This window comes from Cetorhinus maximus, unplaced genomic scaffold (assembly GCF_964194155.1).
Source record: "Cetorhinus maximus unplaced genomic scaffold, sCetMax3.hap1.1 HAP1_SCAFFOLD_2900, whole genome shotgun sequence".
Classification (NCBI taxonomy): domain Eukaryota; kingdom Metazoa; phylum Chordata; class Chondrichthyes; order Lamniformes; family Cetorhinidae; genus Cetorhinus; species Cetorhinus maximus.
This window is the reverse complement of record NW_027598831.1, coordinates 1-19,351: the sequence shown is the minus strand read 5'-3', so window position 1 is coordinate 19,351 and position 19,351 is coordinate 1. Positions and strand designations below refer to the sequence as shown.

General features: G+C 51.2%; 1 protein-coding gene across 2 annotated transcripts; it reads left to right on the top strand.

The window, feature by feature from the left end:
* The first annotated feature begins 200 nt into the window (after positions 1–200).
* LOC144677697 (caspase-14-like) lies at positions 201–14,970 on the top strand. Of its 2 annotated transcripts, none has more exons than XM_078537733.1 (7): positions 201–351; positions 4,903–4,937; positions 6,059–6,211; positions 7,390–7,615; positions 9,348–9,473; positions 11,874–11,983; positions 14,613–14,970. In XM_078537733.1, exons 1-7 carry the CDS (start codon positions 333–335, stop codon positions 14,718–14,720), a joined length of 777 nt encoding a protein of 258 aa, XP_078393859.1. In that variant the 5' UTR covers positions 201–332; the 3' UTR covers positions 14,721–14,970. The 2 variants fall into 2 exon arrangements, with proteins under 2 accessions (XP_078393859.1, XP_078393860.1); XM_078537734.1 differs by lacking the exon at positions 201–351 and adding an exon at positions 370–468.
* The last annotated feature ends 4,381 nt before the right edge of the window (positions 14,971–19,351 follow it).

Sequence of the window (19,351 nt, the reverse complement as noted above, 5' to 3'; positions counted from 1 at the left end):
ACCTGGGCCTGCTCGTCACCCACTCCTCAGGTCTGGGTGTAGGCCCCGAGCCTCACCAGCCTGGGAGCCAAGAGTTAGGCAAGAATGTCAGGAGCAGGAGCGAGAGGGAGGCCACTCAGTCCCCACCCCCTCCACCCCCATTGGGCTGGTGAAAGGGGCTGGAGAGAGACAGCAGCTGGCGCCATTCTCCTGGACAACAAGGAGTTAAAGACCAGGTTCCAGAAAGCGAAAGCATAACTTCGCGATCGTAAAGGCGTGGGCGACCATTTGCACATTGAGCTCCAGTGAGCAGGAAGCAAAGTCGCTTCTCAAGAGGAGGGGAACCATCGCCAATGGCCTCGTCTGCGAAAGGTACAGGGAGCCACACAAAGGGGTTAATCCACCCGATTAGAGTCGGTGCGATTGGCGGTAACATGGATTGAGGACAAAACAAAACCAAAAACAGAAATACCTGGGAAAACTCAGCAGGTCTGGCAGCATCGGCGGAGAAGGAGCACAGTGGGCGTTTCGAGTCCTCGTGACCCTTCAACAGAACTAAGTAAAAATAGTCAAAGGGGTGAAATATAAGCTGGTTTAAGGAGGTGGGGTGTTGGGATGAGAAGCCAGTGGTGGAGATAACCAAAAGATGTCACAGACAAAAAGAAAAAGAGGTGTTGACGGTGGTGATATTATCTAAAGGAATGTGATAATTCAGGGTAGAAAGCAGGACGAGCAAGGTACAGATAGCCCTAGGTGGGGGTGGGGCGGGGGGAAGGGATCGAAATAGGCTAAAAGGTACAGATAAAGCAATGGGTGGAAATACATTTAAAAATAATGGAAATAGGTGGGAAAAGAAAAATCTATATAAATTATTGGAAAAAACAAAAAGGAGGGGGAAAATCGGAAAGGGGCTGGGGATGGAGGAGAGAGTTCATGACCTAAAATTGTTGAACTCAATATTCAGCCCGGAAGGCTGTAAAGTGCCTAGTCGGAAGATGAGGTGCTGTTCCTCCAGTTTGCGTTGAGCTTCACTGGAACAAGGCAGCCAGGCCAAGGACGGATATGTGGGCAAGAGAGCAGGGTGGAGTGTTGAAATGGCAAGCGACAGGGAGGTCTGGGTAATGCTTGCGGACAGACCACAGGTGTTCTGCAAAGCGGTCACCCAGTCTGCGTTTGGTCTCTCCAATGTAGAGGAAACCGCATTGAGAGCAGCGAATGCAGTAGACTAAATTGAGGGAAGTGCAAGTGAAATGCTGCTTCACTTGAAAGGAGTGTTTGGGCCCTTGGACGGTGAGGAGAGGGGAAGTGAAGGGGCCACAGCTATGCCTGTCTCTTTATGGGGTATGTGGAACATTCCTTGTTCCAGTCCTACTCCGGCCCCCTCCCACAACTCTTTCTCCGGTACATCGATGATTACTTCGGTCCTGCTTCATGCTCTCGTCTGGACCTGGAAAAATTTATTAATTTTGCTTCCAATTTCCACCCCTCCATCATTTTCACATGGTCCATCTCTGACACTTCCCTTCCCTTCCTTGACCTCTCTGTCTCAATTTCTGGTGATAGACTGTCCACCAATATCCATTACAAGCCTACCGACTCCCACAGCTACCTCGACTACAGCTCCTCACACCCCGCTTCCTGTAAGGACTCCATCCCATTCTCTCAGTTCCTTCGCCTCCGTCGCATTTGTTCTGATGATGCCACTATCAAAAACAGTTCCTCTGACATGTCCTCCTTCTTCCTTAACCGAGGTTTTCCACCCACGGTGGTTGACAGGGCCCTCAACCGTGTCCGGCCCATCTCCCGCGCATCCGCCCTCACGCCTTCCTCTCCCTCCCAGAAACATGATAGGGTCCCCCTTGTCCTCACTTATCACCCCACCAGCCTCCGCATTCAAAGGATCATCCTCCGCCATTTCCACCAACTCCAGCATGATGCCACCACCAAACACATCTTCCCTTCACCCCCCACCGACGGCATTCCGTAGGGATCGTTCCCTCCATGACACCCTGGTCCACTCCTCCATCACCCCCTACTCCTCAAACCCCTCCCACGGCACCTTCCCATGCAACCGCAGAAGATGCAACACCTGCCCCTTCACTTCCCCTCTCCTCACTGTCCAAGGGCGGTGAGTATAAATCTAACTTATCTCGGGGATACGTGGCCTTGTCTCCAGGGAGCAGACTTGGAGGGAGGAGCACCGGAGCGGTGACCTCGGGGCACAGAGTAACTGAAGCCAAAACTGAAAAAGTGACATCACAGGAAAGCTGCGACCTGATTGGTTGGTAGGAAATCTGCACCAAATTTGAAAAAGAAAACACTGCAAAGCTGATTCATAAATGAATTAACTCCAAGTGGAGATGGCTGGGCAGGTGATGTGCTGTAGCTGTATGATGTGGGAGCTGGCAGATCCCATTGCGAGCTGCAGCGACCACATCTGCAGCAAGTATTAGTTGCTGGAGGAACTCCGGCTCAGAATTGGTGAGCTGGAGTCCGAGCTCCGGACGCTGCGGCACATCCGGGAGGTGGGGAGGGAGGGAGTTACCTGGACGCTTTGTATCAGGAGGCAGTCACACCCGGTAGATTAAGTACCTCAAGTCCGGTCAGTGGTCAGGGTCAGCAGGGTGCGACTGCAAGTGAGGCAGGCAGCGGGATCCCGTGTTCAGGAACAGAGGAGCCTCAGCTCTTGACCTTGTCCAACAGGTACGAGGTACTTGCTCCCTGTGTGGATGAGGAAGAGGGCTGGAGGGAGGATGAGCCAACTGACCACGGCACCGTGGGACAGGAGGCCATTCAAGAGGGGGGAGCAAAAAGACAAGTGGTAGTTGGAGGGGATTCTATAATTAGGGGAATTGATAGCTTCCTTTGTAAGCAGGATCGAGAGTCCCACATGGGATGTTGCCTGCCCGGTGCCAGGGTGAGGGACATCTCTGACCGGCTTGAAAGGATATTGGAGAGGGAGGGGGAGGATCCAGTTGTTGTGGTCCACGTCGGGACAAGTAACATAGGTAAGACTAGGAAAGATTGGGGATTATCAGGGTGGCTGCAGAAGGATTTGGACAGGTTAGGAGAATGGGCAAAGAAGTGGCAGATGGAATACAACACGGGGAAGTGTGAGGTCATGCACTTTGGTAAGAAGAACAGAGGCATAGACTATTTTCTAAATGGGGAGAGAATTCAGAAATCTGGAGTGCAAAGGGACTTGGGAGTCCTAGTCTAGGATTCTCTTAAGGTTAACTTGCAGGTTGACGCGGTAGTTAGGAAGGCAAATGCAATGTTGGCATTTATTTCGAGAGGACTAGAATATAAAAGCAGGGATGTGCTGCTGAGGCTTTATAAGGCTCTGGTCAGACCACATTTAGAATATTGTGAGCAATTTTGGGCCCCGTATCTCAGGAAGGATGTGCTGGCCCTGGAGAGGGTCCAGAGGAGGTTCACGAGAACGATCCCAGGAATGAAAGGCTTAACATATGAGGAACGTTTAAGGACTCTGGGTCTATACTCGATGGAGTTTAGAAGGATGAGGGGGGATCTGATTGAAACTTACAGAATACTGAAAGGCCTGGATAGAGTGGACGTGGGGAAGATGTTTCCATTAGTAGGAGAGACTAAGACCCGAGGGCACAGTCTCAGAGTAAAGGGAAGACCTTTTAGAACAGAGATGAGGAGAAACTTCTTTAGCCAGAGAGTGGTGAATCTATGGAATTCATTGCCACAGAAGGCTGTGGAGGCCAGGTCACTGAGTGTATTTAAGACCGAGATAGATAGGTTCTTGATTGGTATGGGGATCAAAGATTACGGGGAGAAGGCGGGAGAATGGGGTTGAGAAACTTATCAGCCATGATTGAATGGTGGAGCAGACTTGATGGGCCGAATGGCCTAATTTCTGCTCCTATGTCTTATGGTCTTATGGAGGGTTGTAGGAGCTGGAGGAGGTTACAGAGATAGGGAGGGTTGTAGGGGCTGGAGGAGGTTACAGAGATAGGGAGGGTTGTAGGGGCTGGAGGAGGTTACAGAGATAGGGAGGGTTGTAGGGGCTGGAGGAGGTTACAGAGATAGGGAGGGTTGTAGGGGCTGGAGGAGGTTACAGAGATAGGGAGGGTTGTAGGGGCTGCAGTAGGTTACAGAGATAGGAAGAGTTGTAGGGGCTGGAGGAGGTTACAGAGATAGGAAGAGTTGTAGGGGCTGGAGGAGGTTACAGAGATAGGGAGGGTTGTAGGGGCTGGAGGAGGTTACAGAGATAGGGAGGGTTGTAGGGGCTGGAGGAGGTTACAGAGATAGGGAGGGTTGTAGGGGCTGGAGCAGGTTACAGAGATAGGGAGGGTTGTAGGGGCTGGAGGAGGTTACAGAGATAGGGAGGGTTGTAGGGGCTGGAGGAGGTTACAGAGATAGGGAGGGTTGTAGGGGCTGGAGGAGGTTACAGAGATAGGGAGGGTTGTAGAGGCTGGAGGAGGTGACAGAGATAGGGAGGGTTGTAGGGGTTGGAGGGGGTTACAGAGATAGGGATGGGTGTAGGAGTTGGAGAGGGTTACAGAGATAGGGAGGGTTGTAGGGTCTGGAGGAGGTGACAGAGATAGGGAGGGAACGAGGCCATGGAAGGATTTGAAGACAATAATGAAATGGGAGGAGATTTAATTTGACGCAGGGAGTGGTTGTGATCTGGAAGGCGCTGCCTGATAGGACGGCGGAAGCAGATTCACCCTCGAAAAGTGGGGGGAGAATTGGATAAATACTCGAGGGGGGAGTTTTGCCGGGCTCCGGGTGAAAGGACAGGGAGGGTCTGGGCGGGGGGGGTGTGTGGGACCCATTGGAAAGCTCTTTCAAAGGGCCAGCACAGGCACGATGGGCTGAATGGCCTCCTCCTGTGCTGTGTGATTCTACAACATTGTTCTCCTCACCTGAAGTTCTGGTTTCTTTTAACAGATGCCGGGGATGGTGGAGAACCACGTCGGACCCAGGTACTGAGTTCCCTTTCATATTGGATTGATATTTGTATTCCGGAGCGGGATCAGCTCAGAGCCTCCGAGGGGAGAATTGGGGTAGGCTGGGAGAGAGAAGGCGTTAACCCGGTTGGGGTTAAGGGGGCAGTGTCGCCATGGGTACCTCGCCCGACTGCTCGTCCCAGCACAGGCCGGGATTGCAGCCTGGGCCTTTCCTGGGTGGCGTGGCCCATGTCCCGTGGCGACAGGACAGGGCCTTGGCTGCCAGGCCCTCGCTCGGGGCCTGACTGACCCCTTGAGCGAGGGTGGGGGTGGGGGGGGTGGTGTCGGGGTGGGGGACTCGAGCATCAGGGAGAACAAGGCCCAAAGCCCCATCAAGAGGCCTCGACCTTGGGGCAGGGAGGGAAGTTGAGTGGCCAGGGAAGGAGGGATAAATAAGTGGAACTAGGCCCCAGGCCCCATTGACAGGCCTTACCTTCAGGAGGAGAGGGAGGTCGGGGGACATGCTGTGAGGAGGGGGGGGGGTGGAATCGAGCCTCAGCAGAACTAGGCCAGAGGCCCCATCGAGAGGCCTCACTTTCAGGAGGGGTTGAAGGTCAGCGGGGTATGCAGAGGCTGGAATTGAGCCTCAGCAGAACTAGGCCCCAGGCCCTATCTAGACGCCTCGCTTTCAGGAGGGGTTGAATGTCAGGGGGGTATGCGGGGGCTGGAATTGAGCCTCAGCAGAACTAGGCCCCAGGCCCCATCTAGAGGCCTCGCTTTCAGGAGGGGTTGAAGGTCAGGGGGGTATGCGGGGGCTGGAATTGAGCCTCAGCAGAACTAGGACCCAGGCCCCATCAAGAGGCCTCACTTTCAGGAAGGGGTGAAGGTTGGGGAGCGGGGGTGGGACTGAGCCTCAGCAGAACTAGGCCCCAGGCCCCATCGAGAGGCCTCGCTTTCAGGAGGGGTTGAAGGTCAGGGCGGGGCATGCGGGGGTGGGATCGAGCCTCAGCAGAACTAAGGCCCGGGCCCTAACAAGAGGCCTCACTTTCAGGAGGGGAGGAAGGTCGGGCAGAGGGGGTGAGGGTGGGAGGGGGTGGAGATGGGAAAGGAGAGGGGATTCAGTGCCCAGGACAATTCCTCTAAAACTCTGTTCCCAGGACGCCTACGACATGTCTGGAGAGCGACATGCCTTTCTGCTCTGTGTCAAAAAGGATAGAGTTGGTGCTGACCAGGACTATGAGAAAGTGGAAAGGCTCTTGAAGACATTTCACTTTACCCTCCATGAGCCTTGCATTGACCCGAAAAGTCAGGTAAGATTTGACACCTCAACCCTTCAGTCTGTGGTAATGGACACTCAGGGTTAACAGTGGATATGAGGTCCCTGTTTATTACGGGATGTGGGTGTCGCTGGCCGGGCCCAGCATTTGTTGCCCATCCCTAATTGCCCCCTTGAGAAGGTGGGGGTGAGCCGCCTTCTCGAGCTGCTGCGGTCCCCATGTGGTGTAGGTACACCCACCGCGCTGTTAGGGAGGGCGTTCCAGGATTTTGATCCAGCAACAGTGAAGGAACGGCCGATATATTTCCAAGTCGGGATGGTGTGTGTGGGGCTCGGAGGGGAACTTGCAGGTGGTGGTGTTCCCCATGTGTCTGCTGCCCTTGTCCTTCTAGGTGGTAGAGGTGGTGGGTTTGGGCGGTGCTGTCGAAGGAGCCTTGGCGAGTTGCTGCAGTGCATCTTGTAGATGGTACACACACACTGCTGCCCCTGTGCGTCGGTGGTGGAGGGAGTGGATGTTTGTGGATGGGGTGCCGATCAAGCGGGGCTGCTTTGTCCTGGACGGTGTCGAGCTTCTTGAGTGTTGTGGGAGCTGCACTCATCCAGGCAAGTGGGGAGTATTCCATCACACTCCTGACTTGTGCCTTGTAGATGGTGGACAGGCTTTGGGGGAGTCAGGAGGTGAGTTACTCTCCGCAGGATTCCCAGCCTCTGACCTCTTGTACCACAGTATTTATATGGCTGGGTCCAGTTCAGTTTCTGGTCAATGGTAACCCCCATGATGTTGATAGTGGGGGATTCAGTGATGGTAATGCCATTGAATGTCAAGGGGCGATGGTTGGATTCTCTCTTCTTGGAGATGGTCATTGCCTGGCACTTGTGTGGCGTGAATGTTACTTGCCACTGGTCAGCCCAAGCCTGGATATTGTCCAGGTCTTGCTGCATTTGGACATGGAGCTGCTTCAGTATCTGAGGAGTTGCGAATGGTGCTGAACATTGTGCAACCATCAGCGAACATCCCCACTTCTGACCTTATGATGGAAGGAAGGTCATTGGTGAAGCAGCTGAAGACTGTTGGGCCGAGGACACTATCCTGGGGAACTCCTGTGTTGTGTTTTTTTGGGCAGGGGGATTTCCCGAATGAATGTTGATGTACGTGGTTAATCTGTAGAGATTCCCTGAATTTATCTTCTAAACATCGTTCCCTTTGATCAGGACATAATCCCGAAACTGGAGAAATTTCGCAAAAAGATCAATGAGACACGAGAGCTGAGCTGTGTATTTATCTTCATCATGGCGCATGGTGATACCGAGACAATTCATGGCACTGATGGTGGGGCCGATGTAGAAGTGGATGACATCTTCTCAATTTTCAACAATGAAAACTGTCCAAAGCTTCAACTCAAACCAAAAGTCTTTGTGATCCAAGCATGTAGAGGAAGTAAGAGTTTCACCCCACCCCTCCACATATCAGAATAAAACTCACTATCTAACCCTGTGCTGTACCTGTCCTGAGAGTGTTTGATGGGGACAGTGTAGAGGGAGCTTTACTCTGTATCTAACCCCATGCTGTACCTGTCCTGGGAGTGTTTGATGGGGACAGTGTAGAGGGAGCTTTACTCTGTATCTAATCCCATGCTGTACCTGTCCTGGGAGTGTTTGATGGGGACGGTGTAGAGGGAGCTTTACTCTGTATCTAACCCCGTGCTGTACCTGTCCTGGGAGTGTTTGATGGGGAGGGTGTAGAGGGAGCTTTACTCTGTATCAAACCCCGTGATGTACCTGTCCTGGGAGTGTTTGATGGGGATGGTGTAGAGGGAGCTTTACTCTGTATCTAATCCCATGCTGTACCTGTCCTGGGAGTGTTTGATGGGGACAGTGTAGAGGGAGCTTTACTCTGTATCTAACCCCGTGCTGTACCTGTCCTGGGAGTGTTTGATGGGGAGGGTGTAGAGGGAGCTTTACTCTGTATCTAACACCGTGCTGTACCTGTCCTGGGAGTGTTTGATGGGGATGGTGTAGAGGGAGCTTTACTCTGTATCTAATCCCATGCTGTACCTGCCCTGGGAGTGTTTGATGAGGACAGTGTAGAGGGAGGTTTACTCTGTATCTAACCCCGTGCTGTACCTGCCCTGGGAGTGTTTGATGGGGACGGAGTAGGGGGAGCTTTACTCTGTATCTAACCCCGAGCTGTACCTGTCCTGGGAGTGTTTGATGGGGACGGTGTAGATGGAGCTTTACTCTGTATCTAACCCCATGCTGTACCTGCCCTGGGAGTGTTTGATGGGGACGGTGTAGGGGGAGCTTTACTCTGTATCTAACCCCGAGCTGTACCTGTCCTGGGAGTGTTTGATGAGGACAGTTTAGAGGGAGCTTTACTCTTTATCTAACCCCGTGCTGTACCTGTCCTGAGAGTGTTTGATGGGGACAGTGTAGAGGGAGCTTTACTCTGTATCTAACCCCATGCTGTCCCTGTCCTGGGAGTGTTTGATGGGGACAGTGTAGAGGGAGCTTTACTCTCTATCTAACCCCGTGCTATACCTGTCCTGGGAGTGTTTGATGGGGACAGTGTAGAGGGAGCTTTACTCTCTATCTAACCCCGTGCTATACCTGTCCTGGGAGTGTTTGATGGGGACGGTGTCGAGGGAGCTTTACTCTGGATCTCACCCCCTGCTCTACTCTCACCTTGTATTCAGCAACAATATCTTTGCTGAGTGCAAAATTAGCTTAAAAATATCCGAGTATTCACACAGTGAAATGAAGTGGATAAAATGTCTATTGAGACAATGTTTTCTCGTTGACATCTAGATGACCCTCTGTGGCATTGCTTGGGGGAAGTGTGCGTTCTCCTGTTAGATAGAGCAGTTCGTATTTAATCTGTGTTTAATCTGCTGTATCCCCTGTAAGGCTACTGCTTTGCACCTCCCCATGGGGGCAAGGTTCATGGGTGCCCCAAACAGAGGTCAGTCAGAGGCTAATTGCCGCAATTCGGTTTCCGAAAGGTGGGCGGATGCTTGTAAATCGAGGAAGCTGGCTGTTGCAAGAGTTACACATTACCCAGCTCAGGAAAGAAAGGAAATTGAGTGGGGATTACTGGTGGTTTGGTTCAAAGCTTACCACATGGGCCTGTGAAGGGGATTCGTCGTTGATATTTTTTTTTCACTCTGTCACAGAGAAAATAGATCCTGGTGTCATTTCTGCCGGATTCAGAGCATTAAACACGGATGATGAAGAGGATTCCATTCCCAGGAGACTGCCAACAATGTCGGACACCTTTACTGTCTATCCCTCACTACCTGGTGAATACAATTCCTTCTCTCTGCCCCCTCCCCCACTTTACCGTATCGTCACAGAAAGTCCATGGCACAGGAAGAGGTTGCTCGGCCCATCGTGCCCCACGCCAGCTGAAAAACGAGCCCCCCCCCCCCACCCACCCCCCCCCCCCCCCCCCCCCACCCCACCCCCACCCCAACCCCTGCCCGCCCAGCCGAATCCCTCTTTCCAGCACCTTGGTCACAGAATCGCAGAATCGTTACAGGGTAGAAGGAGGCCATTCGGCCCATCGTGCCCCACGCCAGCTGAAAAACGAGCCCCCCCCCCCCCCCCCAACCCCTGCCTACCCAGCCGAATCCTTCTTTCCAGCACCTTGGTCACAGAATCGTTATGGGGTAGAAGGAGGCCATTCGGCCCATCGTGTCTGCGCCGGCTCTCTGAGCATTTTAACTTAGTGCCAAACTCCTGCCTTCTCCCCGTAACCCCGCACATTGTTTCTGTTTAAATAATCATCCAGTGCCCTCTTGAATGCCTCGGTTGGTCCTGCCCGCGCCACACTTCCAGGCTGTGCCTTCCAAACCCTAACTACTCGCCGTGTGAAAAAGTTTTTTCTCACCTCGCATTTGCTTCTTTTGCAAAACACTTTAAAACTGTGCCCTTTGGGTTCTCAATCTGTTTACCAGCGGGAACAGTTTCTCCCTGTCTACTCTGTCCAGACCCCTCATGATTTGGAAAACTTCTATCAAGCCTCCTCTCAGTCTTCTCCTCTCCAAGGAAAACGATTCTCAGCTTCTCCGATCTATCCTCATAGCTGAAGTTCTTCATCCCTGGAACCATTCTCGTAAACCTCTTCCACACTCTCTCCAGTGTATTCTCATCCTTCCTATAAGTGTGGCTCCCAGAACTGTACGCCATACTCCATAGCCCTGCAGGTTATGGCACTTGAGGTGCATGTCCAGGCACTTTTTAATTGAGTTGAGGGTTTCTGCCTCAACTACCCTTTGAGGCAGTGAGTTCCAGACCCCACGACCCTCTGGGTGCACAAATATTTCCTCATCTCCCCTCTAATCTTTCTACCAATCACTTTAACTCTATGCCCCCTACTCACTGACCTCTGTGCTAGATTAAATAGGCTCTTCCCATCCACTCTGTCCAGGCCCCTCACAATTTTGTACATCTCAATTAAATCTCCCCTCAGCCTCCTCTGTTCCAAGGGGGGACAACCCCGGCCTATCCAATCTCTCCTCATCGCTGCAATTTTCCAGTCCTGGGTGGCAACATCCTTGTAAATCTCCTCTGTGCCCTCTCTTGTAATGGAATGACATCCTTTCTGGAATGAGGTGACCAGAAATGCACACAACACTCACGCTATAGCCTAACTAGTGTTTTATATAGTTCCAGCATAACCTCCTTCCTCTTATATTCTATACCTCGGCTAATAAAGGGAAGGTTTCCCTATGCCTTCTTAATCTCCTTATCAACCTGTCTGGTGCGCAGGGAGGGGTGGTGGCAGGGAGGGAGGAGGACCTCCTCGTGAACTTGTTCCTGGGCCTGGCCAAGTTGGCCATTAACAGGTCCAGGCAGCGGGCAATCGAGGGGGTCGCCCAGCCGATTGTCTGCCCCTCTTCCGTGGTTACATTCACGGCTGGGTGCCCCGGGAGAGGGAGCACACGGTGTCCGCCGGTTCCATCCTCGGAGGGCGCTGCGGTGCTTTATTTGACCCCTTTGATCACGTTTTGGTTGAATGTTTCTAAGCTTCCTTTAAATTTTGTTTCTTGGCTTTTGCAGTTTCCCTTTAAGGGGCTGCTTTTCACTTGGTCCCTAGTTTTGTGAATTTAGTTTATTTTGGTTGCAACCCGAAAGAGTTACCTTCAGGGATTCGCGGACGCTCATTCCAAGGTCCCTCACTTCCTCTACACCGCTCACTATCCTCTTGTTCATTGTGTGACCCTTAGCCTTGCTTCCCCTCCCCCGAATGCACCACCCCACGCTTCTCGGGGTTGAATTCCATTTGCCGCTTTCCTGCCCGACCCTCGGCCGTTTTTCTCCCCCTCCCCGGCGTCCTGGGGCCAAGGTTCACCCCTCGGCCGGACGTCCCCGGAGGAAAGCAGGCGGTGACCGTTTCGTTCGTGGCACCGTGCGTGGGATCCTGCTGTGCGCAAATCGGCTGCCGCGCTAAAAAAAAAATGAAAACCGTGCGAAACTCCCATCGTCGGCGCTTTGCGGAGGTCCTGAGGCGGCGAAAAGGAGGGGGGGGAGGGGAAACCAAATCTTCTCTCCTCCCTCCAGTACCCCCCCACCCACCGCCGATGCTCCCTGCCTGCGCTCGGGGGTGGAGGGAGCTCCGGAGTCTGGATTTATAACATCAAGACGCCAAAGAGCTGGTTCCCATTTCGATTGCCTTATTGTCTCCGTGGTGTCCACAGGTTTCGTGGCCATCCGCAATCCGGTAATTGGCTCAAAGATGTTCGTCCACATGGAGAAGGTCTTCAACAACCACTGGAGCAGTCACCACCTCTACGACCTCTTTGTCAAGGTCAGTGGAAGCCACATCGCCAAGGGGGTGGGGGGCTGAATTTTGCCTACCGGCGGAGCGGTGGGTGCAGGGCCCGATCGCCGACGCGTAAAATGACGCGGGATGACCATCAGCTGCGCGCCCGCCGACCGGTCAATGGCCAGTTGAGGCCCTTAAGGTTGGCGGGCAGGCCAGGAGGCCCGGCGGCTAATGAAGATAAAAGCAAAAAAAAACTGCGGAGGCTGGGAAATCCGAAACAAAACCAAAAATAAAAATACCTGGGGCAACTCGACAGGTCCGACAGCATCTGCGGAGAGGAGCACAGTTCACGTTTCGAGTCCGTATGACTCTTCAACAAAACTAAGGAAAAATAGAAGAGGGGGTGAAATATAAGCTGGTTTAAGGTGGGGGGTGGGTGGGACAGGTAGAGCTGGATAGAGGGACAGTGATAGGTGGAGGTAGCCAAAAGATGTCACAGACAAAAGGACAAAGAGGTGTTGAAGGTGGTGATATTATCTAAAGGGATGTGCTAATTAAGGGTAGAAAGCAGGACGAGCAAGGTACAGATAGCCCTAGTGGGGGTGGGGTGGGGGGAAGGGATCGAAATAGGCTAAAAGGTAGAGATAAAACAATGGATGGAAATACATTTAAAAATAATGGAAATAGGTGGGAAAAGAAAAATCTATATAAATTATTGGAAATAATAATAAGATAAAACATGAAACCTCATCCAACGGCGGGATGAGGTTTCATGCAGGGTTTTTAAAAGTTTAATAAGGTTATAGTGTAAATTATGAATCTCATGTGACATGAGGGTGACATGTTAGGGAATTTTTTTTTCTTCTATTTTTAATATTTTTCAACGTGGAAGCGATCTCCCTGAAGCTGCACTTATCCTCAGGGAGATGTACGCACCCTGAAGCTGCACTTAGCCTCGGGGAGATGTGCGCACCCTGAAGATGCACTTAGCCTCGGGGAGATGTGTGCACCCTGAAGCTGCACTTAGCCTCGGGGAGATGTGCGCACCCTGAAGCTGCACTTAGCCTCGGGGAGATGTGCGCACCCTGAAGCTGCACTTAGCCTCGGGGAGATGTGCGCACCCTGAAGCTGCACTTAGCCTCGGGGAGATGTGCGCACCCTGAAGCTGCACTTAGCCTCGGGGAGATGTGCGCACCCTGAAGCTGCACTTAGCCTCGGGGAGATGTGCGCACCCTGAAGCTGCACTTAGCCTCGGGGAGATGTGCGCACCCTGAAGCTGCACTTAGCCTCGGGGAGATGTGCGCACCCTGAAGCTGCACTTAGCCTCGGGGAGATGTGCGCACCCTGAAGCTGCACTTAGCCTCAGGGAGGTGTGCGCACCCTGAAGCTGCACTTAGCCTCAGGGAGATGTGCGCACCCTGAAGCTGCACTGTCCAAGTGACAAAGGTTTAAGTTGGTTCACTTACCTGGCCTCTCCCCCAGCGCTTCACCCTCAGCCCCCCCACAAGCCCTCATTTTACCTCACCTTCCCTCCAATCCTTCTGCCAATCGTTTTAAATCTATACCCCTGAGCCGCTGACCTCTCTGCTATAGTAAATGGGCTCCTCCCATTCACTCTCCCCAGGGCCCCTCACGATTTTGGACGCCTCGATCAGATCTCCCCTCAGCCTCCTCTGTTCCCACGGAGACATTTCAACTGTTCGTACAGGGAAGCGGGGGAGTTTCAATTGCGCGATGAGGGCATCACTGATGTTCACTGACCATTACTGGTTGGCCCTGATGGAGTGGTTCACTAGGCCCACCCTCAGGGCTGACCCTCCGGCAGCGCGGCGCTCCCTCAGGGCTGACCCTCCGACAGCGCGGCGCTCCCTCAGGGCTGACCCTCCGACAGTGCGGCGGTCCCTCAGCGCTGACCCTCCCATAGTGCGGCGCTCCCTCAGTACTAACCCTCCGACAGTGCGGTGCTCCCTCAGCACTGACCCTCCGACAGCGCGGCACTCCCTCAGCACTGACCCTCCGACAGTGCGGCGCTCCCTCAGCACTGACCCTCCGACAGCGCGGCACTCCCTCAGCACTGACCCTCCGACTGTGCGGTTCTCCCTCAGTACTGACCCCCTGGGCAAAGTTGTAAGGATGCTCCCAGAACAGGGAGGTTATAACCATTGGAAAAGATTGAACAGGCCGAGGCTCTTTTCTCTAAAAAGCAGAAGGCTGAGGGGGTGACTCGATCGATGGATGGTTCGTTTCTCTAATAAATCCAATCGGGGGGAGGGGGGGTGGAATTCAGGAGAAACGTCTTTACCCAGAGAGTGGGGAGAATGTGGAACTCGCTCCCACAGGGAGGGGGTGGAGGTGAATCGTGTCGATTAGTTTAAGGGAGGAGCTGGATAAACACATGAGGGAGAGAGGAATAGAAGGATACGGGGGATAGGGGGGGAGATGAAGTTGGGGGGTGGGAGGGGGCTGGTGTGGGGGCAGAAATACCAGCACGGAGCAGAGGGGCCGAATGGCCAATTTCTGTGGTGTGAGTTCTAGTCTTATGAAGGGACTGCTTATAGAGAGGGTTGGTAAAAGTTGAGGGTCGAAGGTGAAACACTTCTCAACGTTAATGAACCTATTGTCATCACTGACAGAATAATTTTTAAACAACACATTCTCAATTATATTGCAGGTTAACCAGAAAATGGTAAGAGAGGAATTTAACCCTAACGAGCAAAAAGCAAAGACCACACTGATGATGGAATCCACTCTGACCAAGGCCGTCTACCTCACTAAGTAACGGTCCGCCATTGTTCAGCATGAACAGCAGGGTCTACCATTCCCGCACTGATCAAGAAAGAAAACAAAAATGCTGGAAAACTGAAATAAAAGCAGAAAACGACCGGAAACACCTGGCAGGTCAAGACCACACCTACACAGGGAAAAGCAGAGTTAATATTTCAGCATGATTCCATGGAATGTGCTACCTCACTCCTCTGTGTAATTTTATTTCCAAATAAATCAAATTCAGAAATTTTAGCCTGACATACAATCCAGTCTGGTTTACAATGTTAAGCAGTCACGGAGATCAGAGAACACCGGGGCATGAGGCATCCATTATACAAGTTTGAACCAGTTTGTCAGTAGCTAAAGGAGGTTAATATGGGCTTCATTATTCTTCCTGAGTGGACAGTCACCCAGTTTAGCTTGTGCAGATGAGCCTGTGGTATGTAAACTGAGTAAAGGGTTCCATTAGACTGGGTGGGACTCAAAACGGTGCAGGGTATGAGGGGGAGGGTGGAATTAGACTGGGTGGGATATTAAAGGGTGCAGGGAGTGAGGGGGAGAGTGGGATTAGACTGGGTGGGATATTAAAGGGTGTGGTGAGTGAGGGGAAGAGTGGGATTAGACTGGGTGGGATTTTAAAGGGTGTGGGGAGAGTGGGATTAGACTGGGTGGGATATTAAAGGGTCCGGGGAGTGAGGGGGAGAGTGGGATTAGACTGGGTGAGATATAAAAGGGTGTGGGGAGAGTGGGATTAGACTGGGTGGGATATTATAAAGGGTGCGGGGAGTGAGGGGGAGAGTGGGATTAGACTGGGTGGGATATTAAAGGGTACGGGGACTGTGGGGGAGAGTGGGATTAGACTGGGTGGGATATGAAAGGGTGCGGGGAGTGAGGGGGAGAGTGGGATTAGACTGGGTGGGATATTAAAGGGTGCGGGGAGTGAGGGGGAGAGTGGGATTAGACTGGGTGGGATATTAAAGGGTACGGGGAGTGTGGGGGAGAGTGGGATTAGACTGGGTGGGATATGAAAGGGTGCGGGGAGTGAGGGGGATAGTGGGATTAGACTGGGTGGGATATTAAAGGGTGCGGGGAGTGAGGGGGAGAGTGGGATTAGACTGGGTGGGATATTAAAGGCTGCGGGGAGTGAGGGGGAGAGTGGGATTAGACTGGGTGGGATATTAAAGGGTGTGGGGAGTGAGGGGGAGAGTGGGATTAGACTGAGGTTAGGCAATTTGGCAGGAAGAATAGAGGAGCTGAATATTACCTAAATGGAGAAAGGCTGCAGAAAGCTGCAGCACAGAGGGATTTGGGAGTCCTCGTGCATGAATCCCAAAAAGCTAGCATACAAGTTCAACAGGTAATAGGGAAGGCAAATGGAATGTTGGCCTTTATTTCAAAGGGAATGGCATATAAAAATAGGGAAGTCTTGCTAAAACTATACAAGGCACTAGTTAGACCACACCTAGAATACTGTGAACAGTTTTGGTCCCCTTATCTAAGGAAAGATATACTGGCATTGGAGGCAGTCCAGAGTAGGTTCACTAGGTTGATCCCGGGTATGGAGGGATTTTCTTATGAGGAGAGGTTGAGTAGGTTGGGCCTGTACTCATTGGAGTTTAGAAGAATGAGAGGTGACCTTCTTGAAACATGTCAGATTCTTAGGGGACTTGATAGGGTCGATGCTGAGAGGTTGTTTCCCATTGTGGGAGAGTCTAGGACCAGAGGGCATTTAAGACATACATGAGGAGGAATTTCTTCTCTCAGAGGGTAGTTAGTCTGTGGAATTCTTTACCGCAGAGGGCTGTAGAGGCTGGGTCATTAAGTATATTCAAGGCTGAGATGGACAGATTTTTAATCAGTAAGGGAATCAAGGGTTATGGGGGAAAAGGCAGGAAAGTGGAGTTGAGGATTATCAGGTTAGCCATGATCTCATTGAATGGCAGGGCTGACTCGATGGGCCGAATGGCCTACTTCTGCTCCTACATCTTTTTGCTATTCATGCATGGGGTGTGAGCATTGTTGGATGGGCCAGCATTTATTGCCTACCCCTAATTGCCCTTGTTCAGAGGACATTTAAGAGCCAACCACATTGCTTTGTATCTGGAGTCACATGGGTTTTAACAACAATTGACAATGGTTTCATGGTCATCATTACACTTTTAATTCCAGGTTTTTATTGAATTCAAATTCCACCATCTGCTGTGGCGGGTTTCAAACCCAGGTCATCTGGATTATTAGCTCAGTGACAATACACCATTGCCTCCCCTATGGTCTTATGGTCTTAACAGATGAAATACCCTTAGATCTACAAGTTGACTTCATTGACACCGAACTTGATGATGTTCCCCAAGCTGATCTGGGTACACGTTACACAACGCATAGGTTACGCTTGCAGGAGAATGCAAGTCCGCCAATTGATCCGGTACTTTTTGTGCACTGCAAATGGCAGCTGCTGCAAGAGGGAACGGCGAAAGATTCCACACAACAGAAACCATGGTAAACCACCATCGAAGGATGGCCTGATTCAATTCAATGTGTCTACAAATGCGCCACACCATTTTGGCCTTGTCGGGATGAACTAGGCAACTCCCGGGGAGTCATTTTTTGAAGGCAGACGGGCCATCATACCGGAGTCTATGGGTCCTGATATTCTTCAACAACTTCATCACTCACACATGGATATGGATCAGACAGGAAGACTCGCAACGGAGACAGTCTAATGGCCGGGTATGAGCAATGACATTGAAGGCATTGTCAAGAAGTGTGAAGCATATCAAGTGCACATGCCAAGTCAGCACAAAGAACCATTGATTCCACATGAAGTTCCTTCCCATTCTTGGTCCAAAATTGCATCCAGCCTCTTTCACGCCCATGCCACTGACTTCATTGTCATGGTCGACTACTTTACCAAGTAACCCATACAACCATTGTAGTTTGAAAGACATGTCTACTGGAACAGGATGAGATATATATATATATATATATATATATACACATATAATGTTGTAGTTCTGGAACAGGGTGTGCCATGAAAGACAGGATGGTGCCGGAAAGGAGTCCTGGACCAAGGGAGCTGCCTGACAACAGGTAATGGTACTTTACAAGTACCCTTATTCGACAATTGCACAACACGTCAAGCACAACTGTCACACACACTAGGTGCTATTTTCAATTTACTTGGTGTGCCCAGAGAAATCATTACGGATAACGGTCCACAATTTATTGGTGAGCCATTTCAGGATATGTGTGAGAAGTGGAATATTGATCACACTACTTCTTCTCCTCATTACCCTCAATCAAACAGCCTCGTTGAACATATGATTTGCATGGTGTAACCCATCATTCTCAAATTATTATTATTATTTTTTTCGTGGGATGTGAGTGTTGCTGGCTTAGGCCAGCATTTATTGCCCATCCCGAATTGTCCTTGTCCAGAGGGCATTTAAGAGTCAACCACATTGCTGTGGGGTCTGGAGTCACATGTAGGCCAGACTGGGAAGAACGATAGTTTTCCTTCCCTAAACAGCATGAGTGGACCAAATGGGGTTTTACGACAATCGGCAATGGTTTCCTGGCCATAGTCAGACTGTTAATTCCAGATTTTTATTGAATTCAAATTTCACCATCTGCCATGGTGGGATTTGAACCCAGGTCCCCAGAGTATTACCCTGGGTCTCTAGGATATTAGTCCTGTGGCAATACCCCTATGCCACCACATTCCCTGTTTTTATTTTTCTCTATTTCTGTTGCTCTGTGGATATAAAACTACAATGGTTGTAGTTTGAAAGACATGTCTACTGGAACAGGATGAGATGTATACATATATATAATGTTGCAATCCTGGAACAGGGTGTGCCATGAAAGACAGGATGGTGCCAGAAAGGAGTCCTGGACCAAGGGAGCTACCTGACAACACCATTTTAATTGGCTTCCGACCAGGTGACCAGGGTTTTGTGTGGTAGCAATGCAGCAGAAAGCTCCTGGCCTGCAAAGAGAAAACATCTAAAATCTTGTTTCCTCATATCTGTATAACCTGCTCTCTCTGAAAACCCCTGTCAAGAGGCAAAGGGGAAAACCACTATTAGAGACATTGAAAAGCAAGCTCTCAACCAGTGAACTAAATACTGAAAAAGCTGGGAGACCACCTTGTGTCATCAACAAAAACTGAAAGGAATTTGGAAGACATCGATCAAAATCAATCCATCGAACCCTGTACTCCGGGATTGGTACTATTGAACTGTTTTATCCCACCCTTAAAATCCATGATTTGTGTGTATGTGTGTGTGTGTGTGAGTGAGTGTGTGTGTGTGTGTGTGTGTGAGTGTGTGTGAGTGAGTGTGTGAGTCTGTGTCTGTGTGAGTGTGAGTCTGTGTCTGTGTGAGTGTGTGTCTGTATGTGTGTGAGTGTGTGTGTCTGTGCGTGTGAGTGAGTGTGTGTGTGAGTGTGAGAGTCTGTGTCTGTGTGAGTGTGTGTCTGTGTGAGTGTAGTGTGTGTGTGTATGTCTGTATGTGTGTGAGTGTGAGTGAGTGTGTGTCTGTGTGTGTGTGAGTGTGAATGTGTGTGTGTGTGCCTGTGTGTGTCTGTGTGTGAGTGAGTGTGTGTCTGTGTGTGTGTGTCTGTGTGTATGTCTGTGTGTGTGTGTCT

Coding starts and splice junctions, on each gene's coding strand:
- LOC144677697 (XM_078537733.1), top strand. Junction 6,212..7,389: donor GCATTGACCCGAAAAGTCAG/GTAAGATTTGAC, acceptor CCCTTTGATCAG/GACATAATCCCGAAACTGGA. Junction 11,984..14,612: donor TCTACGACCTCTTTGTCAAG/GTCAGTGGAAGC, acceptor ATTATATTGCAG/GTTAACCAGAAAATGGTAAG.